The sequence below is a fragment of the Brachyhypopomus gauderio genome, chromosome 19 (assembly GCF_052324685.1).
Source record: "Brachyhypopomus gauderio isolate BG-103 chromosome 19, BGAUD_0.2, whole genome shotgun sequence".
NCBI classification, from domain to species: Eukaryota; Metazoa; Chordata; class Actinopteri; order Gymnotiformes; family Hypopomidae; genus Brachyhypopomus; species Brachyhypopomus gauderio.
This window is the reverse complement of record NC_135229.1, coordinates 854778-882427: the sequence shown is the minus strand read 5'-3', so window position 1 is coordinate 882427 and position 27650 is coordinate 854778. Positions and strand designations below refer to the sequence as shown.

The following is a 27650-nucleotide window of genomic DNA, read 5'->3' as shown; positions in this document are numbered from 1 at the left end:
AGGGAGAGTGTATGTGACAGAGAGTGTGCGAGGGGGTGTGAGAGAAAACAGGTAAAGAATAACAAAGAGAAGAAACACGTGTCTGTGTTTAAAGGGAAGGGAGAGACAGGTCTGTGTGTTTAAAGAGAAGGGAGAGACAGGTCTGTGTGTTTAAAGAGAAGGGAGAGACAGGTGTGTGTGTTTAAAGAGAAGGGAGAGACAGGTGTGTGGGTGTTTAAAGAGAAGGGAGAGACAGGTGTGTGTGTTTAAAGAGAAGGGAGAGACAGGTCTGTGTGTTTAAAGAGAAGGGAGAGACAGGTCTGTGTGTTTGTCTTTCTGCGGTTGAGTGCAGCTCCTGAGTGAATCCTGTGGATTTTCTGTGGCAACTACCATGAGATCTCCCTGCTGAACACAGCTGGTAGAGGTGTGGTACTGAACACAGCTGGGAGAGGTGTGGTACTGAACAGAGCTGTGAGAGGTGGGGTACTGAACACAGCTGGGAGAGGTGGGGTACTGAACACAGCTGGGAGAGGTGTGGTACTGAACACAGCTGTGAGAGGTGGGGTACTGAACACAGCTGGGAGAGGTGTGGTACTGAACACAGCTGGGAGAGGTGTGGTACTGAACACAGCTGGGAGAGGTGTGGTACTGAACACAGCTGGGAGAGGTGTGGTACTGAACACAGCTGGGAGAGGTGTGGTACCACGCTGAACACAGCTGGGAGAGGTGTGGTACTGAACACAGCTGGGAGAGGTGTGGTACCACGCTGAACACAGCTGGGAGAGGTGTGGTACTGAACACAGCTGGTAGAGGTGTGGTACTGAACACAGCTGTGAGAGGTGTGGTACTGAACACAGCTGGTAGAGGTGTGGTACTGAACACAGCTGGGAGAGGTGTGGTACCACGCTGTAGCCTTGGTCCTGTTATGTAACGCTCACGCTGTTAGGACTGGTTGATACTGGTAACCATAATGATAACTGTACTGCTAATGGTAACTGGACTGGTAACTATACTGGTAATTGTACTGGTAATGGTAACTGCACTGGTAATGGTAACTATAATGGTAACTGCATTGGTAATGGTAACTAGGGTAAGCATTAAGGTTAGGGTTTGGGATTAGGATTAGGGTTTGGGATTAGGATTAGGTGTTAGGATTAGGGTTAGGGTTTGGGATTAGGATTAGGTGTTAGGATTAGGTGTTAGGATTAGGATTAGGTGTTAGGATTAGGGTTAGGGTTTGGGATTAGGATTAGGTGTTAGGATTAGGGTTAGGTTTAGCAATTACCCAAGCACACACGCACAAACCTCATTTCCATACAGTTGACACACCCCAGATCTTTTAGTGAGCATGACTATATCGCACACGTCTAAATCCTCAATGCTTTCCCCAGTCCTAACCCTGTCCTAACCCAGTCCTGACCCAGTACTAACCCAGTAATGACTCTTTCCTAATCCAGTCCTAACCCAGTCCTAACCAGTGATGTCAGTAACGCGTTACTTAGTAACGTGTTACTCTAATCTTACCACTTTTTTCAGTAACGAGTAATATAACGCGCTACTATTTCCAGTCCAGTAATCAGATTAAAGTTACTTATCCAAGTAACTGCGTTACTATTTTTATTTTCCTTAGTAATATATATATTTTTGCTTTCTTCTTGGCTAAGTTATACTTTTGCGTCTGACCGTAGCGCACGACTCTGCACACTGCGCGCGACCCTGTGAGAGCGCGAGCGCGTTCACGTCATTCTGTGCAGTGCAAAAACAGGGGAAGGAACATTTACCTGACTAATTTTTATGTTGCTTTGTGTTCCAGGTTTGAAAAGTGCTGGAATTTTGACTAACGTAGCCTACTTAAAATGCTCGAAATTGTAATGGTATTTCGTTTCACAACAAATAGCTGTCTGACTGAATAGTTCACTTGTATTATGTTTACAAATATATTTACAAATAATACCGCACAGCAACACAAATGTAATGTCAGGAGATACATTATTTAAATGTCAGGAGATACATTGTTACTGTTAAAAATGCACTTCCAATAAAGTGAGTATTGGAAAAACTCATTTTGCTGCTGAATGTAACTACTAAAGTAACTTGTAATCTAACGTAGTTACTTTTAAAATGAAGTAATATGTAACGCAACTAAGTTACTTTTAAAAGGAGTAATCAGTAATTGGATTACTTTTTCAAGGTAATTAAGCCATCACTGGTCCTAACCCAGCCTATCACTCAGCCCCACTGCCTCTCATCATGTGTAGTTGGACATATTTTGGCCAGTAGGGGGTGTTGCAGCATTAGAATAACAGTTTAATCTTGTGCACTTTATTTCCTTTTTTCAGACGGTAATCTTGGGAAGAATATCAGTCTGAAAATTATAATATTAGTTTCGATATTAGAACACTCATCTGAATATTAGAATAGCAGCCTGAGTATTAGAATATTCATCTGCATATTTGAATATTAGTCTGAAAAATTGAATATTAGTCTGCACATCAAGCTTGTTGGACTTTCATCAGTAGAGGGTAATATAACATGAAGAGAACATGAAGCATGATCATTAGTGTGTGTGTGTGTGTGTGTGCAGGCTCGTTTGCTGTAGCAAACAATCCTTGTGTTAGGTCATATAGTATATAATATAGCCACACATCAAAGCTGTTTCTGACAGCTGACTGGTTTATACTTGACGCGTCCGCGCGGCGAAAATGACGTAATCGCAGTGGCACCGCCCGTGCGCGAGGGCCTCGCGCTGTTGATTCGTGAGGTTGTGCACCTCTCGACTTTTGTAACTTTTGCCACGTCTCAGCGCAATGAACAAAGTCATGTTTGCCGGGTTCATACATGTCACGTCCAGCCCCTCCCTCCTCCCAGGTCCCGCCTAGCTCCCCGCTCCCATTCGTTCCTCCCTCTGTCTGTCACGCCCTCATCGTTAGTACCCACACACCTGAGTCTTGTTTCACCGTCTTGTCTCTGTGTATAAAGAACCCAGAGTGTTTCATTCCCTTGTCGGTCATTCGTTGTATGTGAGTCCCTCGGTTCTCTCTGTCTTCTTGTTTGTTCATGCCTTGTCTTTTGTTCTTGCTCTTAGTGTCACTCCTAGTCCTTGTTTGTTTGGGTTATGTCTCTTTAGGTTGTGTGCTTGTGTTTCATTGTTGTGTTCCCCATCATTAGTAGCCATTGGTGTTTGTTATCTCTTTGCCTGTTCATTGTTTTGTTTATGCTGTAGTTCGCTTCTTCCTTGTTGCCCCTGTAGTCATTGCTTCTCCTGTGTATGTTCTCCCCGTATATGTATGTAGTTGTTAGTTATGTCCTCATACTTTACATTCCCAGTTATATAGCTTACCTGTTTAGTGGTGTCTTCTCCTTTGTTTAGTGTAGCTACCCTTTTGCCTTCTGTGTTTTGGCCTTTGGTTTACCACTGTCTTTCTATTAAATCTTTCTTATTTGCACTTGCGTCACTCCTGCTAATCTCCCCGCCCCGTGAATCGTTACATAATGACCGACCTAATTAAGTTGACGCAGCAAGAGTCGTTTACTCCAGTTGGTTCGATGCCACATGACAAAAAAGATTCTTTCCAAGCACGCCTGGACAACCTACAATCCTTCTTGACTAAGGACTCTGTAGGTAGATACGCTGCTTTGCCCTCACTAGCTCCCTGCCCGGATGTATACAATGGGGAGACTATGTCTGCGGACTATTTCTTCTTTCAGTGTAATATATACTTTCAACTGTTAACTTGCCCCCCTCCACCTGAAAGGGTGTTGGTGCTTTTTATGCGCTCCCTCCTGGAGAACAAAGCGCTGGAGTGGGCAGACATAGTTTTGTCACGACGCTTGGATGAAGCGTGGACGGTGGAGGGCTTCAGCAACTTAATTTTTAAACTCTGTTTGCGGGTGCTGCCATCCGGCCCTCTTTTCGGTGCGGAGAGGGGCTTTTGGGGGAGGCAATGCCCTGGTGCAGCAGCCTCTCATGGCCCAGCTCTCCGGCCCTGTCAGCCAGGGGGGGAGGAGTGTGGGCCCGAGTGCATGTGCCGGTAGACCTCAGGTCTCCATACCCACCTGCATCACCCAGGTTTCCACATCGTGGCCGAACGACCCGGAGGCTCCGCCCCCTGATGACGTCGACCCAGCTGATGACGTCGACCCGGAGGCTCCGCCCCCTGATGACGTCGACCCGGAGGCTCCGCCCCCTGATGACGTCGACCTAGCTGATGACGTCGACCTAGCTGATGACGTCGACCCGGAGGCTCCGCCCCCAGATGACGTCGACCCGGAGGCTCTGCCCCCTGATGACGTCGACCCGGAGGCTCTGCCCCCTGATGACGTCGACCTAGCTGATGACGTTGACCCGGAGGCTCCGCCCCCTGATGACGTTGACCTGGAGGCTCCGCCCCCTGATGACGTTGACCCGAAGGCTCCGCCCCCTGATGACGTCGACCCGGAGGCTCCGGCCCCTGATGACGTCGACACGGAGGCTCCGCCCCCTGATGACGTTTGTGCGACGACCAGGCCACCCGATGACGTCGGTCCGGTGGTCACGCCCCCCGATGAAGTCTGCACGGCGGCCTCGCCCTTCGAGGACATCTGCACGGCGACCCCGCCTGTTCCCGCTGCCCGCCAGCGGACCCCGCCTGTTCCCGCTGCCAGCCAACGGACTCGGCCGGTCCCTGCAGGCCGTCGGCCGGCCTCTGCGGCCTCTCCGCCGAGGTCCCCGGTCTCCTCTGTCCCTCAGCCGGACTTACCTGTTCCTCTGGAACCTCCTCCGGCTTCGTCGGCGCCCCTGGACGCTCCACTGTTTGCGAGTGCCCCCGCAGAGACTGCCTTGCCCGCCAGCGGTCTGGGGATGACCCCTTGCCGAACTGTTCGGACATTGACCCTCTTTCTGTTCCTGTTTTACGTCTACCTATGTTCCCTTTGTTGCCCTGTCCCCTTCCTGGCTTCATTTTGGTCCCCGTTCCTGTGTGCATGTCTGTCCGCGTCCACGTGCCCATCCCTGTGTCCGTCCCTGGTGGTGTCCTCCATGTCTCTGTCCCTGTCTCTGTTCCCCAGATCGTCACCCACTTTGTTCCCGTACCCATCTAAGTAGTCCTCCGCCTGTTTGCCCCTGCATCCCAGTCCTCCCTGGTGTCCGGTCCTGTGCCCTTGACCTCGTCTTGTCCAGCCCCTTTGGTCCCGCCTCCTGTGTTGGCCCCCTGTCCTGTGCCGTCTGGCCCCGTTCCCACGTCACCGCCCGTTCCTTGTCCCGGTCCTCCCATACGTCCGAAGTCCGGGCCGTTGTGTCTGTCCTGCCCCGTGTCTGTTGTCCCTGCCCCGGCCTCGCCCTCTCGTCTCCCTCTGTGTCGTGGTGTCTCTGTCCCCGGCGTCTGTCCGGCCCTTCCTGGTTGGCGTGCCCCGGAGTTGCACGCCTTGAGGGGGGGCTATGTCACGTCCAGCCCCTCCCTCCTCCCTGGTCCCGCCTAGCTCCCTGCTCCCATTCGTTCCTCCGTCTGTCTGTCACGCCCTCATCGTTAGTACCCACACACCTGAGTCTTGTTTCACCGTCTTGTCTCTGTGTATAAAGAACCCCGAGTGTTTCATTCCCTTGTCGGTCATTCGTTGTATGTGAGTCCCTCGGTTCTCTCTGTCTTCTTGTTTGTTCATGCCTTGTCTTTTGTTCTTGCTCTTAGTGTCACTCCTAGTCCTTGTTTGTTTGGGTTATGTCTCTTTAGGTTATGTGCTTGTGTTTCATTGTTGTGTTCCCCATCATTAGTAGCCATTGGTGTTTGTTATCTCGTTGCCTGTTTATTGTTTTGTTTATGCTGTAGTTCGCTTCTTCCTTGTTGCCCCTGTAGTCATTGCTTCTCCTGTGTATGTTCTCCCCGTATATGTATGTAGTTGTTAGTTATGTCCTCATACTTTACATTCCCAGTTATATAGCTTACCTGTTTAGTGGTGTCTTCTCCTTTGTTTAGTGTAGCTACCCTTTTGCCTTCTGTGTTTTGGCCTTTGGTTTACCACTGTCTTTCTATTAAATCTTTCTTATTTGCACTTGCGTCACTCCTGCTAATCTCCCCGCCCCGTGAATCGTTACAATACACCTTTAAAAGGTGTAATTAAAGGACTTGTATGTCACTTTAAAGGTCCATTTCAATATTTCCCAGCACGTTAAACTTATTAAGTTAAATATTTATACATATACCCGAAATGATTTTAAATAATTAGCTTTTAATCACATTATTTAATGGTTGTTTATTTTCAAAACGCCCAATCTTAACGTCTTCATGTTCTCTCATGTTTCGTCCTGGAATTACAAGAGGCTCGTATTTGTTAACGTAATACAGGAGAACTGTTCAGTCAGACAGATATTTGTTGTGAAACAAAGTAGTTGCATTTTCAAGTACTTTAGCCTAAATTCCAGCACTTTTCAAACCTTTTCTGAGCTCCAGAGTTCTGTTTACTTTAACTATCCACCACTGTATTTCCTGCTATTTTTTAATATTTAATATTTTTTACATTACTTAAAAAAAAAACAGAATCTCATGAATGTTTACCTTCATGAACTTTAAAAGCCCACATCCATAGATCATTACTGGCCTCAGCTCCAGAGACAAACTCCCACGAACACCAGATCAGTGGTCAGATCACCATAACGTTATGGCTTGAAACTATATTATTAAGAGAATCATTATGTAATTATACACAGGACAAGATGTTAGACATGCTGTGAAGGAGACATCAGTATTCCATACACACACCACAACCTCACGAGGTCTCACTTCACAACACACACCACAACCTCAATGTCCTTGTCTTGTGCTGTTGGACATTCATGCTGACAGTCACCATCCCACATTCTCTTGACTCCACCTGGTAACCATCAACAGGTAACCATGACCCAGTGACACACCTGGTTGTACGTCTGCATACAAGTGTCACTATGTGTCTAACCCACATACCTTTAACATTCACACCTTACCACATACCTTTCTCTTAACCTGCAGCTAGGGCTGGGCACATATGCAGTAATGCAGTCATAAAGACACTTTTAAGAGAAAAAATTAGTAAATGTTAGGGGTGCACGATATGGACTAGAATTGTGATGTGTGATAACGTTGTTGGATATCCCGATATCGATGTGAAACATGATAAATTAAGATTAAAATACAGATATGTAGTGTCTCTCTGAACAGCAGCACGTTAATTTGTTTTGTTTTTTACTGTGTAATGAATCCAGAATAATTCCAAATATTTTGCAGGTTTATTCAACAATAGATGAAATCTAAAATTAGATAACACATGTACAAGTAATAATAGTGCAAACATATTGTGCTGTTCAAGGCTGTGTTCTCTCAACATTTATTAATAATAATAAAACAAATGAATAAATACATAAGTAAATAATAGAAAAATAAGGTTAAAAAATAAATGAAATAAAATACAAACAAAGGCTCTCTTCTATAGTAATAGCACAAACTTATTATAGCTAGAGCTCAGCATCACAGAAGCAACATAGCCAACATAAAAGCACAAAAACTTTTTGTAAAAAACTGTTCTAAAACAGTTCAGTTTTTCTAAAAGTTAGGTATACTCTGTAAAATGCTGTTTGTCCATATAACTTTAAATAAATACTTTTAATGTCTTTTTTTAAGTTGATTAAACACAGTTCAATCTTGTTACCACATTAAGTAATTTTTTAGGTTGAACGGACAAATCATTGTTTACAGTGTATAATTCTACAGTCAGAAAATATTTAACAATTAAAGTCAAAAACATGCCAACAGACTGCAAATAAGCTCAGCGATCCATTTTAATTTTTTCTAATTCTCCTGACTTCTAACTAGTCTTTTTATTTTACATTTAGTCGTGCATTGGACAATTTGTCATATCAACTTCTTAAAGAAGATTAAGGGGAAGATTACGTTTTAAATGGCACCATATCTTCAGCCAAGTAGTATGTGATGGCATCGGTTATTTCTTTGTGACACCGTGAGCCCAGGTCATATGGAGTTACGCTTTCAAACATTTGAGCGATGGATTTTTGTTTTACACCTGAAGCTGCATCGTGACAAGAGGTAGATCAGGGTTGCAAACTCTCATGCATTGAGCGTGAGACACACGCATTTGACCGTCTTCACACGCTCTCACGCCACACGTCCGATTTCTTACGCCGAAAAAAAAAAATCTAGTTTATTTACCTCTGATACACATATATGATTCAATGAGTTACTAGTTCGGCCACCAGCGATAGATAGATCGCGATATAATACTTAATTTGTGTCAATTTTACGTTCGCCACCTCCTCCAGGTTCAAATCTCACTCCAAGCGATCTTCAAAAGTTGGCAACCCTGGGTAGATCTAACTGTGCTTTCAGATTTTTTGCTGAACACTCCTCATATAGTTGTTTGTGGTTGTGTTTTAAGTGGTGGTAAAGGTTTGTCGTGTTCCAATTCATCCTCATGTACGTCTTGGCTTCTCGAAATTTTTTCGGCACTTGGCCTGGCTGTGCTCATTTATTCCGGACTAAGAAATCGCGTGTCTGATGAGCGTGTTCACCTCGCTCTGCCTCTTACCTACTTACGTCACGTGATCATAGTCTGCGGTACGAAGAGCTCCCTCTATTGCTGGTCGCAGATAATGCACGCAAGTGATGCAATTTGAGTTTGCTGTTGTTCAAGGCGTTATCGTGGCTCTTTCGATGTGTTTATCGTGAAACCTCATATCGCGATGACGATAAAATACGATTAATTGTGCAGTCCTAGTAAATGTGGACCAGTTATAGAACTTCATGCAATGACGCAAATCCAGAAAGCTGTCTGGAATTACTACGGGAGTTCAGAGTACTACAGGACACTGCATAGTGGACAGGAAGAGGTGTGATTACTGAGGGCCTTGTGATTGTAAAGGGCAGGGGAATGTCACTCATTGTGTAATTGTGAACATGCACCCAAACACACACACACACACACACACACACACACACACACACACACACTGTTCCTGTTTCAGAACTCTGTTGAAAAGATATGTGACCTTGTTTGTGTGTGTGTGTGTGTGTGTGTGTGTGTGTGTGTAAGTGTATATAAACCTAACAAGAAAACATCATAATGTACATTAAACACCTCAATACGTCAGATCTAAACACAGTGCTACTAGGTGTGCTTTGGTGGTGTGAGTAGGTGGGTGAGTCAGACATGAACATTAGGGCTATGAATCTTTGGGAATCCCACGATTCGATTCAGAATCGATTCTTGGGGTCACGATTAGATTTTTTCCCGATTCTTTCAGATCCCAATGATTTGATTCAAAAACGATTATCTTCCAATTAAAAAACAATTCTTGATTCAAAACGAGCTACTCCAGTCTGCTGGCATGAAAGCAGAGTACATAGATAAAGATATTATTATTGTAAAGGTTTTATCAACATATTGCAATAATGTAAACACCTAAAGGTAAATCCAAGACAATATGTCTGATTTATTTATTCTTGCACATATGTTTTTAACTTGTACAAACACAACACAATATCTTTGAGGCCGACACTCAGAACACTACATTAAACTAATAAAACTGTAGTAAAATAAACAAAATTGGTAGGCTTAGGCTAGCTGCCAGAACTTGCCACTACTCAAAAATGTAATTATACAAAAATACTGCTCTTTCTGTAAAAAGGCTAGCTGCCTATTTCTGAGAACATGCCACTTCCAGAAACAAAATTACACTTTTTATCACAAAAATTAAAAATATATGAAAGTGCTTCCAAAAATAAAAGTGCTGTTACATTAATAAAATGGGTAGGCTTACGTTAGCTGCCAGAACTTCCACTTCACAGATGAAAAAAATATATATATATACCTGTCACGGAACAGCTCCGGACCCCTCCCTGTGGGCGTGTGTCTACGTCGTCTGCGTCTTGCCGTCTGCGTCTGTGGATCCTCGTGGGTGTGGTTGTGTCTGCGTGTGTTCATTCGTCCCACCTGTGGCCCGTCTCGTAATCACTCGGGGCTCATGTAGTCTGTCTATTTAATGTGCGTTCGCGCAGTGTCGTGTGCTTGTCGTTGTCTTAGTTTGCTCGTCGTGTGTGTGTGTATGTTCATTGTGCGAATAAAGCGAGTTACGTTGGCTGCAGCAGAAAGGACCTGTGTCTCGTCCTTCCGCCCACACCCAGCGTTACAGAACAACAAGCCGAATCGAGACACCAGGACCATGCCCGGCTATAAGCCCAAGTCCAAGAAGGGTAAGAAGAAACCCAGCAAGCGGCATCACCACTCTTCGCCCTCGTCTTCACGGGGGAGCTCGCCCATACGGGTCGGCGTCCTCGAGTGGCACGAGACAGGTACGCCACCAGAGGGCGGCCATGGAGTGGAGGAACACCAGCCCCCGCAGGACAAGACCACGCCTACGCTGGCGCAGCTGGAGGGGGACCCGGTATGTGCGTCCCTGCTGCGTCACGCTCGGGAGCACCTGAACCCCGAGGCGGCGGAGGGGCTCCGCCAGGAGGCGGTGCGAATATGAAGGGTGTATCACCCCTCGTCCTCCAGGGAGCCCTCACCCCTGCGGGTACACGCCGTTGAGCTCTGCGGGTTGATGAGGGACCCCGAGAGCAAGCTGGAGGAGGGGGACTCCCCAGGCGAGGAGTCGGAGCCGGACTACGGTGAAGAGGATTACCCTCCATCGTTGGACGACGCCTCCACCGTGGACTACGGTGGAGAGGACTACCCTCCGTCGTTGGACGACGTCTCCACCGTGGACTACGGTGGAGAGGACTACCCCCCGTCATTAGACGACGCCTCCACCGTGGGCTACGGTGGAGACTACCCTCCGTCCGAGGGCTCCGGTAGCGGAGAGGACGAGGAGCGCCTCTCCCCCTCGGAACTGTCGGACGAGACCACGAAAGGGAGGTGGACCCCATCTTCCGACCGCTCCAGTTACAGCAAGATGGACTGCACCCGAGGTTACAGCCCGGAGCGGCCCATGGACTGGAATCAAGGAGAAGAGGAGATGGAGACAGAGGGGGACCGCCCACACAGCCCGTTCGGCACGTCCTTCAGCCGCGCTGCACCGGGCACGTCCGCCAGCCGCACTGGACCGGGCACGTCCGCCAGCCGCGCTGCACCGGGCACGTCCGCCAACCGCGCTGCACCTGGCACGTCCGCCAGCCGCGCTGCACCTGGCACGTCCGCCAGCCGTGCTGCACCTGGCACGTCCGCCAGCCGTGCTGCACCTGGCACGTCCGCCAGCCGTGCTGTACCCGGCAGAGGGTCGGCAGCCGAGGCTGGAGGTGGAAAGGTTCCCGCAGCGTCCGCAGCTCCCGATCTCTCTCTCCTCCTAGCTCTCCTCTTTGCGCGTAGCTGGGCGCCTGTTCCATGTTTGTGTGTGCCAGTGTTTGTGAGTCTTCCCGTTTGTGTGCCTAACCCTTTGTTCCCTTTCGTGCCTCTGTGTGTTAGTGTGCCCGTCTGTGTGTTCGTGAACGTCCCGTTTGGTGTGTCTAACGTGTTTTCCCCCGTCTTCCCAGGGAGGGTGTTTTAGGGGGTTCGTGGCGGTCCTGCCGTCAGGGGTGACGGCTCTCGGAGGCTCGTAGACCCAGCGGCTCCGGACCTGCCCGTCGGTGTAGGTTCGGGGCATTCCAGCTGCGCCGGACGCTCCGGGAGTAGCGAGCCCCTGGTGGCGGGTTCTGTCACGGAACAGCTCCGGACCCTTCCCTGTGGGCGTGTGTCTACGTCGTCTGCGTCTTGCCGTCTGTGTCTGTGGATCCTCGTGGGTGTGGTTGTGTCTGCGTGTGTTCATTCGTACCACCTGTGGCCCGTCTCGTAATCACTTGGGGCTCATGTAGTTTGTCTATTTAATGTGCGTTCGCGCAGTATCGTGTGCTTGTCGTTGTCTTAGTTTGCTCGTCGTGTGTGTGTGTGTATGTTCATTGTGCAAATAAAAGCGAGTTACGTTGGCTGCAGCAGAAAGGACCCGTGTCTCGTCCTTCCGCCCACACACAGCGTTACAATACCGTATTTTCTAAAAGCCGCATATATCTACTGAACGGAATACTTTTAACTGAACTGATCAGTTTCTGAATGGTGCATGTAGCATTTCATGTGCGACAGTTTTAGCTTTCAGCTGGTGTTGTGTCAAATTCGGACTTACGATGTACGTTTTAATGCATAAATAAGAGCTAGACTTTAATTATCAGTCACAGCAAACGGCATTATTATTATGTCCAAAGACACACTGGCTCAAGGGTATTAATTATTTAAAATAAAATACACACCGGCTATACTGAAGTTCACCTCTGACCACGACTTCACAGTATTACAGCATTATAGGCCCTTTTCACACTTCCGCATTTTGTCTTCCGGAAGCTCTCATCGCAGGGTAAAGTTACTTCCGTTACACACTAAACAATGGCAGAGTCCAAGAACAAGAGCATCTAGCTCTGATCTGACGACATCTATCTCTGATCCGCTAGCATCTAGCTCTGATCAGTAGCATCTAGCTCTGATCAGTAGCATCTAGCTCATCTAGCTCTGACCATCACTTTGCTGTTGACTATATTGGACACTGAATAAACAATAACACTTAATAACTTGGTGTGTGTCATGAACTTTACTGATACTGATGTAAATCAAACAATCATTAGCTGACGTCACTTTGCTTGCTAACCTAGCTAGATATTGTTAACTAAAGCTGTCAGTATCACTCGTAATATTATAATATATATCATAATAATATTGACTGTTTTACCACTCCGTAGGATGACTAATGGAACTAGCTATACGTTAAATAACAGTTAGTTAGTTACCTAGCTAGTGTTAGCTGGTATCACCTTACCCTGATATGCGTGAATTAATTCTTCTACAAAATATTTGTAGCCTCTATTCAACTTGGATCCCTTCGTTGTTGAATGTTCTCCAACGATCCTGAAAACGTCTTTTCAGTCTCTTCAGGCACACCCGTACCCAATAAAAAAAACCTATTTTTTCAAAATGAGAATCGATTCTGAATCGTTCAATGTTAGAAACGCAATTCGAGCTTGGATCAATTTTTTCCTGCACCCCTAATGAACATGTAACTGTTAAGCGGGAGACAATTTCAGCACGCTCAGATCAGCCGGTTTAAATGCTTTAGTGTGACTCGACAACATTTTTGAAGTTAAAATTTTTGGCAGTAAATCTACACAACAAGTAGCAGAAGAGGTGATGAGCCACAGCCAATGAGAAAGTGAGAGAAACCTTACAACAGCCAATAAGAATGCAAAATAAACTACTACTTCTGTGTGCAACAATTCTGATGCATGTTATATTTGTGCATGACTTACTAAATGCTCAGATTATTTGGTAATTAAAGCTTTAATTTAAAAGGGAGGTTTATTGTTTGCCGTTGGACATTGTGCAGTACACTTTACCTGTTCCACGTTCCCTAGCCGGCGAGTAAATCGCAACAGAATTAGAACAGAACAGTTTTATTTATATATGTCTGTAAAACTCATTGAGAATTGGTCACAGGTCCGGTATCACTTTCATGGTGATGTATATTTGATGTACTGGTGATTAGAGAACAGAATGTTTGACGTATTAACGCTAAATTTCCTTCGGGATCAATAAAGTATGTATGTATGTATGTATGTATGTATCTATCTATCTATCTATCTATTGGTGATTATTGTCTCTCCCTTGCAGAGTGCACATCTGGCGATGATAGACACACTCATGATGGCGTACACCGTGGAGATGATGAGTGTGGAGAGGGTGTTTAGCTGTGTGCAGAAATACTCCCCCCTCTTCCCCGAGGAAGACTTCCTTTACGATGCTGAAGAGGCCGTGACCACCTGGATCAACAAGGTGAGTTCTCATCCTCAGCCCGCCGACAGGCACGGTGTGTTTTTAAAAACCACTACGTCATTATATCCCACCATGCCCGAAACTAATGTGTAGTTATGCCCACGAGAGCACACTGCTGAAACCTGCATGTCACACAGTTAACTGGCCTGTATTAGCAGGAATTGCATTATTTATTCATCAAAACACCCACAAAATACCAAACAAATACATCAGAGGTTGGTCGGATGTTCACAATTAACGTCTTGCAAACTCCTCCTGTGGAACTCTAACTGTGGAACACATCACATAAGGAGGTCAGTTTTCATGTTTAAACTTACAAATTCTCTTCTTAAAATTATATTGATACCAAGGCCAAACTATGAGCAGGGTATTTAAATTCTGACATACAGTTAAATGAGAACTCTGAGAGCTTATTATAGATTACAATTTAATTTGGGGTTTCACTGTATATTATTACATCATCATGTTTACTAATGAAAAATGAATAACTATCTATTGCACACATCACAGACTTTAATGGGTCATATATCTAAAGCCATAAAGGTTCCCAACAGAGTAATGAGCATGTTAGCCCTCGATCACATCATATTGTGGCACATCTCACGTGTGTATTCCATCACATCATATTGTGGCACATCTCACGTGTGTGTTCCATCACATCATATTGTGGCACATCTCACGTGTGTGTTCCATCACATCATATTGTGGCACATCTCACGTGTGTGTTCCATCACATCATATTGTGGCACATCTCACGTGTGTGTTCCATCACATCATATTGTGGCACATCTCACGTGTGTGTTCCATCACATCATATTGTGGCACATCTCACGTGTGTGTTCCATCACATCATATTGTGGCACATCTCACGTGTGTGTTCCTTCACAGCTGTCATGACTTCTGAACAGTATACTACATTTGTTATTGTTTTTTATTAATGCTTTTTGCCCATATTTTATTTTTTACTTCTTTTAATGAGTGCTCTATGTAGGATTATCATATCTTAAAAAAAGATTTTTGTGCTTTAGTTTACTTTCTAAAACAAGTGTTCAATAAAATGAATATTGTTGGTGAAGAGCACACAGGCTCTTTAGCATACGGCATATACCCTGTTTGCATATTTCCTAGCTCTACAAAGATTGTGTTGTTGATAGCTTAACTGTCTTCATACTGAATGTCATAGGCAAGTGGTCCGTCGATGGCAAAGCCAACATAGAAGGACACCTTCTCTGTGCTGTGCCCACTTCTTATTCCACCGAGGTAAGTAGGTCTGACAGGGATCCTCAGGTTTCCGTACTCAGCATAAAGCTCCCCTTGCTCACTTGTGCCATTTACTCTCAGGAGCTTGTCTTTAATTTTCTGCTCCTTGAAAATGTCTGCACTTTGCCAGAGAACATTTCGCTTAACAACGTTAATGAAACAATTATCAAGAGCAGCTTTGGAAATCAGTCTGTTTAATCCATCCGACTTGCCAAGATAAAAGTGGACGATTGGAGTTCTTGCTCTGAAAATATGGGAAAATTGCTTCCGACATGAAATTCTTATCCTTTCCACATATGTTTTTATATCTTTGTTTTGGTCACTATGCTTTCTCCCGGGCCATAGTAACAGAAGTGCTAGGTAGTAGGGCTCTGGATACTGGTGCTGTAACCCAACTTCTTGCAAAATTTCCTTCAAAAGGTCATTCAGTTCCTTTGGAGTTTTTGCCAATTTTGAATCAGGTTTGCTCAGTTTAAGGATTATGTGTGTGAGTAAATGATTCATTCTGTCCTGAAGAGACTTGGGGCTAGCGTTCTTGTAGATGAATGAATGTTTCTCAGCGATTTGTTCAATCATTTTGTTTCGGAACTCCAAAAACTGAAGAATTCTTGGGAAGTTGTTTGCTCTATTTTCTTCCAGGAACATCCTGCACTCTTCAGTTTCCATGAATAAGCTCAGTTTAGGTTTACATTTTTTTGCCCTTTGTTTTTCCTCTGACGATGAACAAAATAATGAGATGTAACTTTTAAAGTGTTCAGATATCCAGTTCCTGTTCTTGTCCTGCTTTTCTCTGTCAACAAGCCCCTTTTCTCTCGTGTAAGTGAAATACTCCTCAAGAAATTTAAAATCATTGTCCAAAACTGACTTCAAAGAAATCAGAAATGTTTCATAGTCTTTTAGCACATCAATTAATTCCCCTTGTGAATCACTCTGATCTGTGGGGATGGACGTCAAATGCATTTTTCCTTTAAAAAATTGCTTTAGGCAGTCATGAGAGTGTTTTCCCTCAAACACTGGAAGTCCTTTAACAATGTCAAAGACTGTCATAGTCATGTCAATTTCACTCATGTATCCTGATATGTTATAAGTGTTTTGCTTCCAGTGACGTCTGTCCTCAACATCAGCATTATCATCTGTCTTTGCCAAGATCTGAGCTCTTTGGAAAGCTTGTATGGCAGCTTTAGCTAGCTCAAGAAATTCTCTCAAATCCTCAGCTGTAAGGGGTGTTTGGTCTTGCTTTTTCATTTCAAGTTTATGTCTTAGTTCACTTCGTGGCACTTGGCCAACTGTGTCAACTGTGTATGAGTTTTCTTTGATAGCTTTAGCATTGTTTGCCCAGTCCTTTGCGAGGGCAAAGTTCTTTTCACTCAGATAAAAGTGCCTTGCTAATGCTTGAGGGAATGCAAAGTCTTTATCACATCTCTTTGATGCTTGAGTTAATATGTCTTGAATTTTTTTTAGGCCATTTTGTTCAGATTTTATGTCTTCAATTAAAGGTGAAAATAGTGTGTCTTTTTCATCACCCTCTGTCTTGCGTTGCCGTGTGATTAGCATGTTCTTCAGTGACTGCAGGAGGTTATCTCTGCCTATTCCCCTTCTAAAAAACAGATCACAGTGTAACATGTTAAGGATTATGTCCGATTTTGGGCTTCTGTGCCTCTCCTCCAATACCTTGATGCACTCAGCTGAAATCCGTTGATGAACAATGCGGATGGCTTTGTGTACTCCATATTCAACTTGGTGTTCAATTAGCAAACATGAGTAAGGCTCCATTTTGTCCATGACAGTTTCCTTACCCCAGAGATTCCTCTTGATGCCAAGGAAGTCCTCACAGAGAGATACGGAGATGTTAGATTCGGCTACATATGTCATCAACAGTGCAAGAATAGAGAGGAGTTGTGCTTGTTTGCTTCCAACATCAACATCTCTCAAGATGTTTTCTGCAACATTTTTCACATAATCCTCATTAAAATTAGATTTCATGATCATAAAACTGTAGAAATTTTCAGGTGTCTCATGGATTTCTTGAAGTTCTTGAAGTTTCACTTCAAAAGCTTGTTGCTCATCCTTTGACAGAGCTGCAGTGATGTACTGACTGTCAATCACACAATTTTTGTATTTTTCTTTTGCTGTTTTTGAACGTAAGCAATTCAGGATAATAACAAGTGCATCCAGTTCACCTATCATTTTCCTTAAACAGTGCTGCAGCTCTTGTGTGTTCTCTGTTTCTTCTGAGTCTTCCACTAATAACAGGACTGGATTTGTAAATGAAAGCCCACTTTTCCCAAACCTTAAGAGCTGGACAACTTGTTGTGCCACTTCTGTTTTTGACACAATGTTATCTTTTAACACCGCGCATCTGAATTCTCTTCTGAGATCCCACATTACATGCATGGCTAAAGTTGTGCCACCACAGCCAGGTTGATGGAAAAGGTTCACCATTACACAATTACTCGTGGGGTCCTTGGTCTGAGATCTGATCATTTTAATGATCTGAGTATATTTGTCCCGTTTTATAAATGGCTTTGTTGGGGTTTTCTCTGCGAAATAAAAGTTCCACCATTGCACTTTATCCCCTCGGTAGAATCCAGCCTCTGTTGTTTTTTTGAAGTCTTGGAATTCTTTACTGTCTTCATCATACACATTTTCACATTGGTTTTGGCACAGGATGTCCAGAGCGGGCACTGAATCTTCATCTATTTGTTTTAGAAGCACTGAGCTTCCTCCATCAGAAGGCAGCAGTCTATCTGTTGTTTTTTTGTGTTTGCAAAGTCCCAGTATGGTTCCATTGATCTGACTGAGTTCTAATTCACAGATGTTTTGCCCAGCTTGCTCAGTTCTGGTTTGGATGAAATCTTTCCATTTGTGAAATGCATTGTCTGATGTGCAAATGCTTATAATGTTTTGTGTTCCTCTGAGATTCTTGTAAAATGACATGAATGTTTCAAATATTGGATCATTCATAGCTTCAACAGCAGAGAGAAGAAGGAAGATAACTAAGAATCTCCCTCTTGGAAGAGTATCTGGATTGCACAGGTAGGACACCATGTCCTGAACATCTCCAGCTTTGGTTATCAACCACTCACTAGGAGGAAGGGGTTTGTCACCTTCCTTATTGATGTCCACTCTTCCATTGCACAACACCCAGCTGGTTTGGTTGTACAAATTTAGATTTTGTGTTAATGTTCCTGGATCACCATGGAACAGCTCTGGAGTGTGAATATTTGCAATTCTCACTTTTCTGTATTCGTGGCATGAGCCATTTTTCACAGAATCTGGATCAAAGTCCAGCACACAGAAAAGTTTTAGAGTAGTCAGAAACTGGAGATGTTGGAGTTGATCTGGGTGGCTTTTGTTTGTTACAATTATGTAGTAATTATAATAGTCTAGAGTCCCCCCTCCACATGTCAACAGATTAACCAGTTTTTCTCCGTCGTTTGGTCTTTTTTTTCTTTGAGACTTAATTTCTGCCTCCTTTCTTGCTGTGTCCAGAACCTTGCTGTTTCTCGTCACTTTAGACATTTCAGCTTGCAGCTCGCTGGGATTTCCAATTTTATACACATCTCTAGTTGCAGCTCCTTCTCTTATAAACAGTGATTTTCCTTTGCTTTTCTTCCATTGATTCTCTTCATCAAAAGTGCGGATACTGTATGTCTTTCCACAAACTATGTTGTGATTTGGGACAACATCCACCTCTATGACGAACTTCCCAGACAAGGTGCTGTTATTGGACAGCACTTCCACAAAACGTGGCTGTCTGATGCATCTCTTCGCATCATCAGTGTTTTCTTCAAAGCTTGATTTAATGCCCTGGTTAAAGTGATCAATGATGACATCTTGTTCATTGACACTGACGCCAATAATCTCACCGTGAGAATATTCTGAGTTTTTGGAATCTGCTACACCAAAGTGGATTGTTCCATTTGTCCTGCTGTTCATACATCCTGCTGCAAACCTGAACACCTCTCTGTTGATTTTTTTCTTCATTGCATCAGTGTTTTCTGCTCTTGCTAAAAGCTTATATTCATGTACCGGAGCAGTTAGATTACTTGGTCCTGATTCTGGTGGTAAGCAGTAATTTTCAATGTATCTGTGGGAAGCAGAATGCTGGTCAAATGGACAGAAACTACATGTAAATTTAGATTTATTTGGCTTCGTGGACAGTGATTCTACTTTGATTTTTTCCGTTTGTAACGACATCTCTGACACATCACTTTCAGTCATTTGTGAAGGTTTTGCTGCTGATTCTTTATGTTGTGTGTTGATAGTTTTAGTCCTTTCAAGGAGGCTTTTTTCTGTGCGTGATTCTGCTGTTGGAGTGATTGAACTTCTAGATGTTGGTTCATTTTTGCTTTGTTCTTTGCAGATATCAGAGCTGGATTTGATGGATGTAATATCAGGGCTGGATTTGATGGAAGTGATATCAGGGCGGGATCCTTTATGTGATTTTTGCTTGTTTTTTTTTTGTTTCTTACGTCCTGATTGCTGTTTACCTTCTGACAGGCTGTGATCAGATATTTCTTTTATATCTGGCTTTGCATCAGTATCCTGAGTGCTTGAATATCCAGTATCTGAATTTAATTGTGTTTGAGAGATGTTGGTTGATGTGACCCTATGTTGTTCATTGTTATAGGTCTTTCTTAAAGCCTCTAATGTGTTTATAATTTGAACAGCTGGACCAAACTTAATGCCTAGTTGTTTCAGATCCTCCGATTTAAAGCACACCAGTTCTTTCCCTGATACTTCCTCCTCGTACAGTCTGTCGGCCCACGCTTGGTCCACCTTCAGATCGTCTGTCAGCCAGTGGCGAACTTGCTCTTTTGTCCACTCTTCCACTCTCCGAGGGAGTTCTGTTTTGTGACTCATGTCTAGACTGAAAGAACAGTTTAAATAAACATTCACTGAAATAACCTCTCTCATTCCTTCCAGTCAGAATTTCATTGCAAAAAGTTATAAAAAAAACAGCTAAGGCAAAAAATAACAGGCATTAACATTTTGTATAGATTGTCATATCAGTACCTACCTGGTCTCGTGAGATATGTATGCCTCTGAGCGCATTTTTGTAGAACCACAACCACATACCATTAGCTATGTTTTTTCAGAGATTCCTATTCCAATATCCTTTTCCCATAAATCGTTCAGATTCTGGGTAGAAGGGGTACATATTTTTAAAAACTGATTTTATATTTAGGGGCACTTGAGGTATGTTTCTGCTGCACAACAATGTAACTGTAACGCCTAGCTCCACCCTCCACCCCGCCTTGTTTCCCGATTTCTATGGTTAACTGTTGTCTGTCACACCCCTGTACCGTGTTTCCCTGCCCCTTGATTATTGTTCCCACCTGTGTTTTGTTTAATTCCTGGAATGGAATTTATTATTATTTTTTTTCATTTTCTCCCTGGTCGGCCATTGTTTCTGATTGCGTCACATTTGTGCGTTGTCCTGGGTTACCTTACACTTCTGATTCCCTTACGTTCTGGTTGTTCGTGTTCTGATTCATGCTCTCCGTTAGTTCGTAGTTTTTCCGTTCTCCCTGTTTGTAAATTTATATTGTGTTTGACTCCTTGTACCTTTGTGTCGTGGTTGTTTCCGGTTTCATTGTTTGTATTTCTTGTGTTATTCTGTTTATTATCTCCCATACGTGTTACGCTTCCTGTAGGGTCATTTGCATCGCCTAATGTGTTATTTGTATTTAAATGTGTCTTTGTATTTAAACCCCATAATCATGTGTTCATCCTTGCCAGGTTTTTCTGTTTAGTTGTTTTTCTTGTTTATTAAATAAATATACCGTATTTTCCGGACTCTAAGCCGCTACTTTTTCCCCCGCGATTTGAATGATGCGGCTTATCTGTAGATTTTTCTTCGCCCGTCAGGGGGGCGCAGCATAAAGTTAATCCGGTGGTAGGTTGTAAATCAAAGAAGAAAGAAAGTGCTCGTTTTCATTTAGCATATGCAAGCAGCAGGCACGACGGAGTTCATCCATTTTTTTTTTATGTTCGTGCATTTTTTCAAACCCCCTCATCACACCTTTATCATGGAAACATCACGAAGAAATTCGTATAATACCACATTTAAGTTGAAGGCCATCGATCTGGCAGAAAGTATAGGAAATAGAGCTGCTGCTTATCAGCTTGGCGTGAATGAATCAATGATTCGGCGCTGGAAACGGCAGCAGGAATAACTCGGTCAATGCCAAAAAACAAAAAAGGCTTTCAGAGCAGGTGGCCTCGACTTGAAAATATTCTTGAGGACTGGATTAACACTCAAATAGCAGGTGGCCGAGGTGTATCCACCATGCAAATCCGGCTGAAAGCCAAATTTCTTGCTCGAGAAATGTATATAGAAGATTTTAATGGAGGACCGTCCTGGTGTTTTCGATTTATGAAAAGAAAGAGCTTGTCTATCAGGGCGCGGACAACTCTCTGTCAGTAACTCCCCCCACAGACTACCAGCACAAACTTGCAAATTTCTGAGAATTTGTTAAAACAAAGATCGCGGAGAACGCCATAGGACCAAACAACATTATAAATATGGACGAAGTGCCATTGACATTTGATCTGCCTTTGACCAAGACTGTAAACAAGGCGGGTGCATCATCCATTATGGTTAAAACCACCGGGCACAAGAGGACACATTTCACCTGTGTCCTGGGCTGCACCGCATCTGGAAAGAAGCTTCCCCCGATGGTCATTTTTAAGCACAAAACTATGTCGAAAGACCAACTCCCGAAGGGTATTGTGGGTAAAGTCAACCAGAAAGGATGGATGTTAGAAAGTCTAATGAAGGAGTGGTTAAGGGAGTGCTATGGAAAGTGCCCAGGAGGATTTTTCCGTAAAAAGGCGCTGCTTGTTTTGGACAGTATGAAGGCCCACATCACCAATTCAGTGATGGCAGTCATCAAGAGAACCAACTCGATACCTGCTGTGATTCCTGCAGGTACAACAAAGTGTTTGCAACCCCTGGACAGCGTGAATCGTGCATTTAAAGCAGCACTCCGGGGTGAATGGGAGGCTTGGAAGACTAGCGGCGATAAATCCTTCACAAAAACTGGCCGCATGCGAAGAGCATCATTTTCTGATGTCCGTCAGTGGATACTAACTACGTGGAGCAGCGTGAAGGAATCTACCATCATCAGTGGGTTCCGAAAGGCTAGACTGCTGCCTGAAGAGGCCACCACAGCATCAGAGCCAGCTTCACCCCGGGATGACGACAGCGACATTGAGAGCAACACTGACATCACCACAGAAAAGGTATGTGACGAAGCTCTTCTGAGGCTCTTCAACTCCGACACTGAAGAAGATGACTTCAGTGGTTTCAGTGCGCAGGAGGACGGTGAATAAACAAATCCGTAACTTTTCTGTTTTGTTTGATCAGTACTTTTATGCTACAGGCACTGTTCGGAAACTGATCAGTTCAGTTACCGGTAAATGTATTGAGTTTAGCCCGGTGCGGCTTATACAATGTTTTCCATTTTTTTAAACAACTTTGTAGGTGCGGCTTATATTGAAGCGCTCTATAGTCCAGAAAATACGGTAATTCTTCTCCCGCACTTGATCGCGTCTGCCCATTCGAATTGTTACAGTAACTTAGCATGAGGCATTCTTGGATGATTTCAGATGATTTTTTAAAGCTAACACTAACGATTGACATCTTTAAGATGGTGTAGCTTAAAAAAAAATATCAGCTGCAATCCATCTTTCCTACCTGCACCTTTCTGCCAATGTCATCCCCTATTTCACTCAACTAGATTACCTAGCTAACTAGAGTTAACCCTAACCCTAGATTACCTAGCTAATGCTTCCACATGAAGCAAGTCTGGGAGAGCAAGTCGGTACATATTTGTGGTTCTGTAAAAGTGCGCTGAGATATGAGACCAGGTTGGTAAATACATAGGTACGTAAATGTCATATCAGTGAAAATAAATTTACTGTACCATTTATTTGTTTTGTAATCATGACATTATTCATGATTACATTGTTCTTTGAGATCTCAGCAGGTAAGGTAGGCTCCATACTGACTCTTAAGATTGCATTACTTATATTCATCATGTGATCATATACTGCCACAAAAATATATTTCTACACTACTTGCAGTTATTACATTTGACATTTTCATTACAACTAGATGTCACTAATTGCTAGATTTTATCCAACGAAATACCGTTTTACATGTTTGTATAAGCATTTTCTTTATGAAAGAATACGTTTTAAATAGGGGTGGGACGCGATTAAAAAAATTAATCGAATTAATCGGAAGCTTTGTAATTAATTAATCGAAATTAATCGCATTTTAATCGCATTTCAGTACTTAACATGAGAAACATTAAGTTAAGTTTGAATGATGAATGAATCAATGAACATAACCATAAACTTCAACATCTTGTTTATTTTTCCACCAGTCTACTACACAGACCAATAGATGAGTGCAGAAAACAGTTCAGAACACTGGAAATTCTGACCAAAAATGTTGTTTAATTTTGGGAGTTTTGCTCAGGATATTGGAAGAATTGAAGTAAATCAGAAGATGTTTTTTAATACCATTTTAGATGGTATATTTTTCTTTAATTTCCCAGGCCTCTGCCACAGGCATCTCCATAGTGCCTAGAAGTGGTTTTCTGCATGCTCAAAGCAAATGACTGGATCTTCATCATCTATAGATTCATCATCTATAATATGAGCTGTCACACCAAGATCATTCTTGTTGCTAACAGAGGTCCAGTGATCCCCAGTCAGAGCCACATTTGTGGTGCTCTTCACAATAACCTGTTTTACTTCCCTTTCCTCATCATACAGCTGCTGGATTTTCTTCGACATTGTCTTTCTGGACGGTAGTTCGCAACTTGCATCAGTTGACGCAATGTGCAGCGCTTCTTGTAAGTCTTTATCTTCGACCACAGAGAGCAAACAACACTGCAAATAATGTGATGCGTCATGTATAAACGCGTGCGGAGTCGCGCGCTACGGCCACTCGCGAAAGTTTAATCCAGTCTTAATGGTCCAATGAAGATAATTTAAAAACCAGGACATTTCCTAATTAAAAAAAAAAACCCGGGACACCCGGGACAGGATGTGAAATACGGACATGTCCCGGGAAATACGGACGTTTGGTCACCCTATCACACTAGTAATACATTTAGCAGCTAAGTTATCATTACTGACCTGCGCGTTAGCCCAACATGTTTTGCGTTGAAGTGGTAACGAAGGGTGGAAGTGCTCCTGTGATAAGCGAACTCCTTCCTACATGAAGTGCAAATAACACTATTTTTGTTTGTACTTCCATCTGGAAGTTTCTGATATTTAAATTTCCCATCCACCAGCGTAGCCTCTTCAGTCATCTCCATCATGCTCATCTTATTGTGCGTCCATATAATCTCTATGTCTGGAACTCGTGCACTGAGAAACATTCCACGGTGCAAAAGTATCTCATGCGTTAAATGCGTTAAAATGCGTTAATTTTCCTGTAATTAATTAATCAATCGAAATTAACGCGTTAAAGTCCCACCACTAGTTTTAAAGTTTCTTTATATTCTTTCAATCTAAATTGTAGGAATGCATCTACAAAATATCTTTTTTAACACTGCCAAGTATTCATTGTTTAAAAATATCAGCCTATTTGCCAGTGGTAATTCACTTGAATACATAATCTATAGATCCGGTCCATAATCATAAACAAACATTTGACCCACCTTGGCTTCCAAGTTCCAAGCCTCAAGAAAATGTCATGCTATTCTCTCCACACACTTGTTTGTTCAATCCGCTGATGGGGAAAAAAATGTTTTATTCAGTAAATACAAACATATTTTCACTCAATTTCACTCATACATTTCTGGCTCATTCCCAAATGGAATTTATTATATATTTATTATAAACCAGCACCACCCAGTGACACTTTTACTGACTTTACACCAAGATAAAGACGTCTGTTCAGAATGTAACTAAACAATCATGTATTTAAGTTTGTCTGTGTGTTTTCAATACAGGTAAATGAATACTTAAGAGAGATCTTGGCTCAAGAACAGACAAGAAATGCAGTCGAGGGCAAATCTGCAGTTCAGCAGGTGAGTACTGAATGTGTGGGCACACACCCTGTTGGAATTTTTGTGCAGTAGTGGCTGAACATGAGAGACACAGCTTTATAGACACATAGTAAAGGTGACGCTGTGATTACTCAGGCCATAAACTAGTTATAAATCTACAACTTTCAAATTTGTCAAGGAAAATGGGACCTTTCTCTTCTCAAGAATATTTCAAGAATTCTTCAAAATTCTGTTTGAAGAATATCACTTTGATGATAAGTAATCTTTCATATAATTCTTTTTTATATATTATTGAGGAGAGCAAAAGCCTTGCATAACAGTAATTAACCTATCTGCTGTGACTTGACAACTACACAGAAATACTTTTCTACGGTAAGTATATTAGCCATTCATTATGGTTATAAAAGAGGAAGTTCTCAAAAAGAAGCTCTCAAACACTCCCTGAAATTAAGCAACATCTTAAGACAAACTAATATGCAAAAGAAAATCTCACCTTTAGCTCTTTGAACTTTGTTGTCTTACTCAGCTATCACGGTATTTCAGAAAATCTGTATTTAGCAGAATTTTCCCATGGTAGTACAAAACACTGAGACACTTAAAATTAAGATTACATGTAAGCGGAGAGCCTACCAGGTTCTTCTGACACCGAAAGTTAAACATACTCTGTGTTAAGATCAGTCACGGTAGGACGGACCGGCTCTGCAAGGGAGCCGCCCACTTCATCACACAACAATCGCACACGTCCTCGCTAACAATCACCTGCCTGCTAATCACTCCCTTTAACCAGCCCCATTCACCTTGAGCAACCCAGATCTGTTACTGTGTAGCTTTCACCACACCTTCCCTTTAAGGCCAAGTGAGACGTGACTAAGACAGAGTTTTGAGCTGCTACGCTCCTCTGTTCTTTACTTATTTCTGACTGCGTGTGTTGTGCTGTGTTTGTCATAGAGATGGACATTAAACTCGACCCTGCACTGCCAAACATGTCTGCTGCTTCTGAAACTGGGAGTTGCTCAATAGTCAAATACTACAGCCCTACTGTCAATATAATATCCAACCCAAATTAACCCCACAGCTCAATACCTACCAGACATCCCAAGACTCCTGGAAGCTCCCACACGCGATCAGGAAAAAACCCTAACCCTAGCGTATGTGTGTGTGTGTGTGTGTGTGTGTGTGTGTGTGTGTGTGTGTGTGTGTGTGTGTGTGTGTGTGTGTGTGTGTGTGTGTGTGTGTGTGTGTGTGTGTGTGTGTGTGTGTGCTCTTGGCTCATTACCACCACTTGGAAGCTATGGTGTGGTGGTTAGGGAACTGGTCTTGGGACTGGAGGGATGTGGACACTTAACCTCAACTGCTCCCTGTATGCTGGACTAGGGCTGCCCACCACTCTGGGCACGTTTGCACCACAGCCCCCTAGTGATCACTAGTGTGTGTGTTCTCACTGCCCAGATGGGTCAATGTGGAGGATTCATTCCGAAAATCACAATTGGCAAAGCAACTTTGAATTGGCAAATGAAACAAATGAATTTGATTCATCATGTTCAGATGAAAGGCCAGCTAATGAGCTGAGCAGGTAATTAGCAGATACTGCAACACAGAAATGCTGAGACATTAAAAACAGCTGTGAGTGACATGACAGTGATGTCATAATGTAATTTAACATGGTGATGTCATTGTCGTACTGCACAGTGATGTCATAATGTTATACTGTGCTGTGATGTCATAATGTCAGTTATGTCACTGTAACAAATCCAACTCAGAGGGAGCAGGGGGCGGACACAATTGCGGAGAGAAATCATTTAATATGCATGAGCTCTCGAAGGAGCGAACAAAAGACAAACAACCAACTGACAGATCAGACTTAGACTTAGACTTGCAAGCATGACGGGGCATATTGAATAAACAGTGAACAAGATCAACAACAACAACAACAACAACAACACTTCAATTACAACAGATCAAAAACCAGATTACTACGAAACTTAAGCAAACTACCAAAAGACACCAAATCTAAAAGAATACAAAACACATGAAGACACAACTCAAACTCACTAGACAAGGAACTGCTAAACGCTAAATACACATCTACCAAATCAGTTAAAGAAAACCAACAAAACAAAACTAAGTATGACACTCCAGAATGACTTGAACAAAAAACACTGCAACAAACAACAGCATAGATCCTACGACTTATAACTACGAAAACACATATGACTAACCCGAGGAACTGACTTCAAGACGATATTACATTTACAATAATGAACTGGGACAAGAGAAAGAAAACACCCGAGAACTAAAACACGAAACGCGAGGAAGAGCACAACATAACACTTACGCACAAGTACATAGAAACAATCACCAGCAACTCAGGAAACAAAAACGGGCATCTAAATACTAAACCAGATAACCCTTAATTACTTACAGGTGAAACTAATGACACCAAACAAGGGGCTGAACATGGGCGTGGAAACTACGTAAGAGTGCACATGGAAAAGAAAACAAAACCAACAGGGCCATGATTGACGTGAGGGGAAGGGATCACACGTTACAGTCACTTGTTCATGCTGG

At 43.2% G+C, this 27650-nt stretch overlaps 2 protein-coding genes across 3 annotated transcripts in view; one reads left to right on the top strand and one right to left on the bottom strand.

Moving 5' to 3' along the window:
- Positions 1–27650, top strand: part of camsap2b (calmodulin regulated spectrin-associated protein family, member 2b) — a 57391-nt gene that overhangs the window by 11463 nt on the left and 18278 nt on the right. The window contains 2 exon segments of the mRNA XM_076980886.1: positions 13624–13785; positions 25026–25103. Of these exon segments, the coding sequence (XP_076837001.1) occupies positions 13624–13785; positions 25026–25103 (240 nt within the window).
- LOC143482536 (sterile alpha motif domain-containing protein 9-like) lies at positions 14003–25708 on the bottom strand. Of its 2 annotated transcripts, none has more exons than XM_076980884.1 (3): positions 25576–25708; positions 24732–24802; positions 14003–19918 (listed from the first exon to the last, which is right to left on the bottom strand). In XM_076980884.1, the coding sequence occupies exon 3, from the start codon at positions 19909–19911 to the stop codon at positions 14941–14943; it is 4971 nt and encodes a 1656-aa protein (XP_076836999.1). In that variant the 5' UTR covers positions 19912–19918; positions 24732–24802; positions 25576–25708; the 3' UTR covers positions 14003–14940. The 2 variants fall into 2 exon arrangements, with proteins under 2 accessions (XP_076836999.1, XP_076837000.1); XM_076980885.1 differs by having other exon boundaries at positions 14003–19913.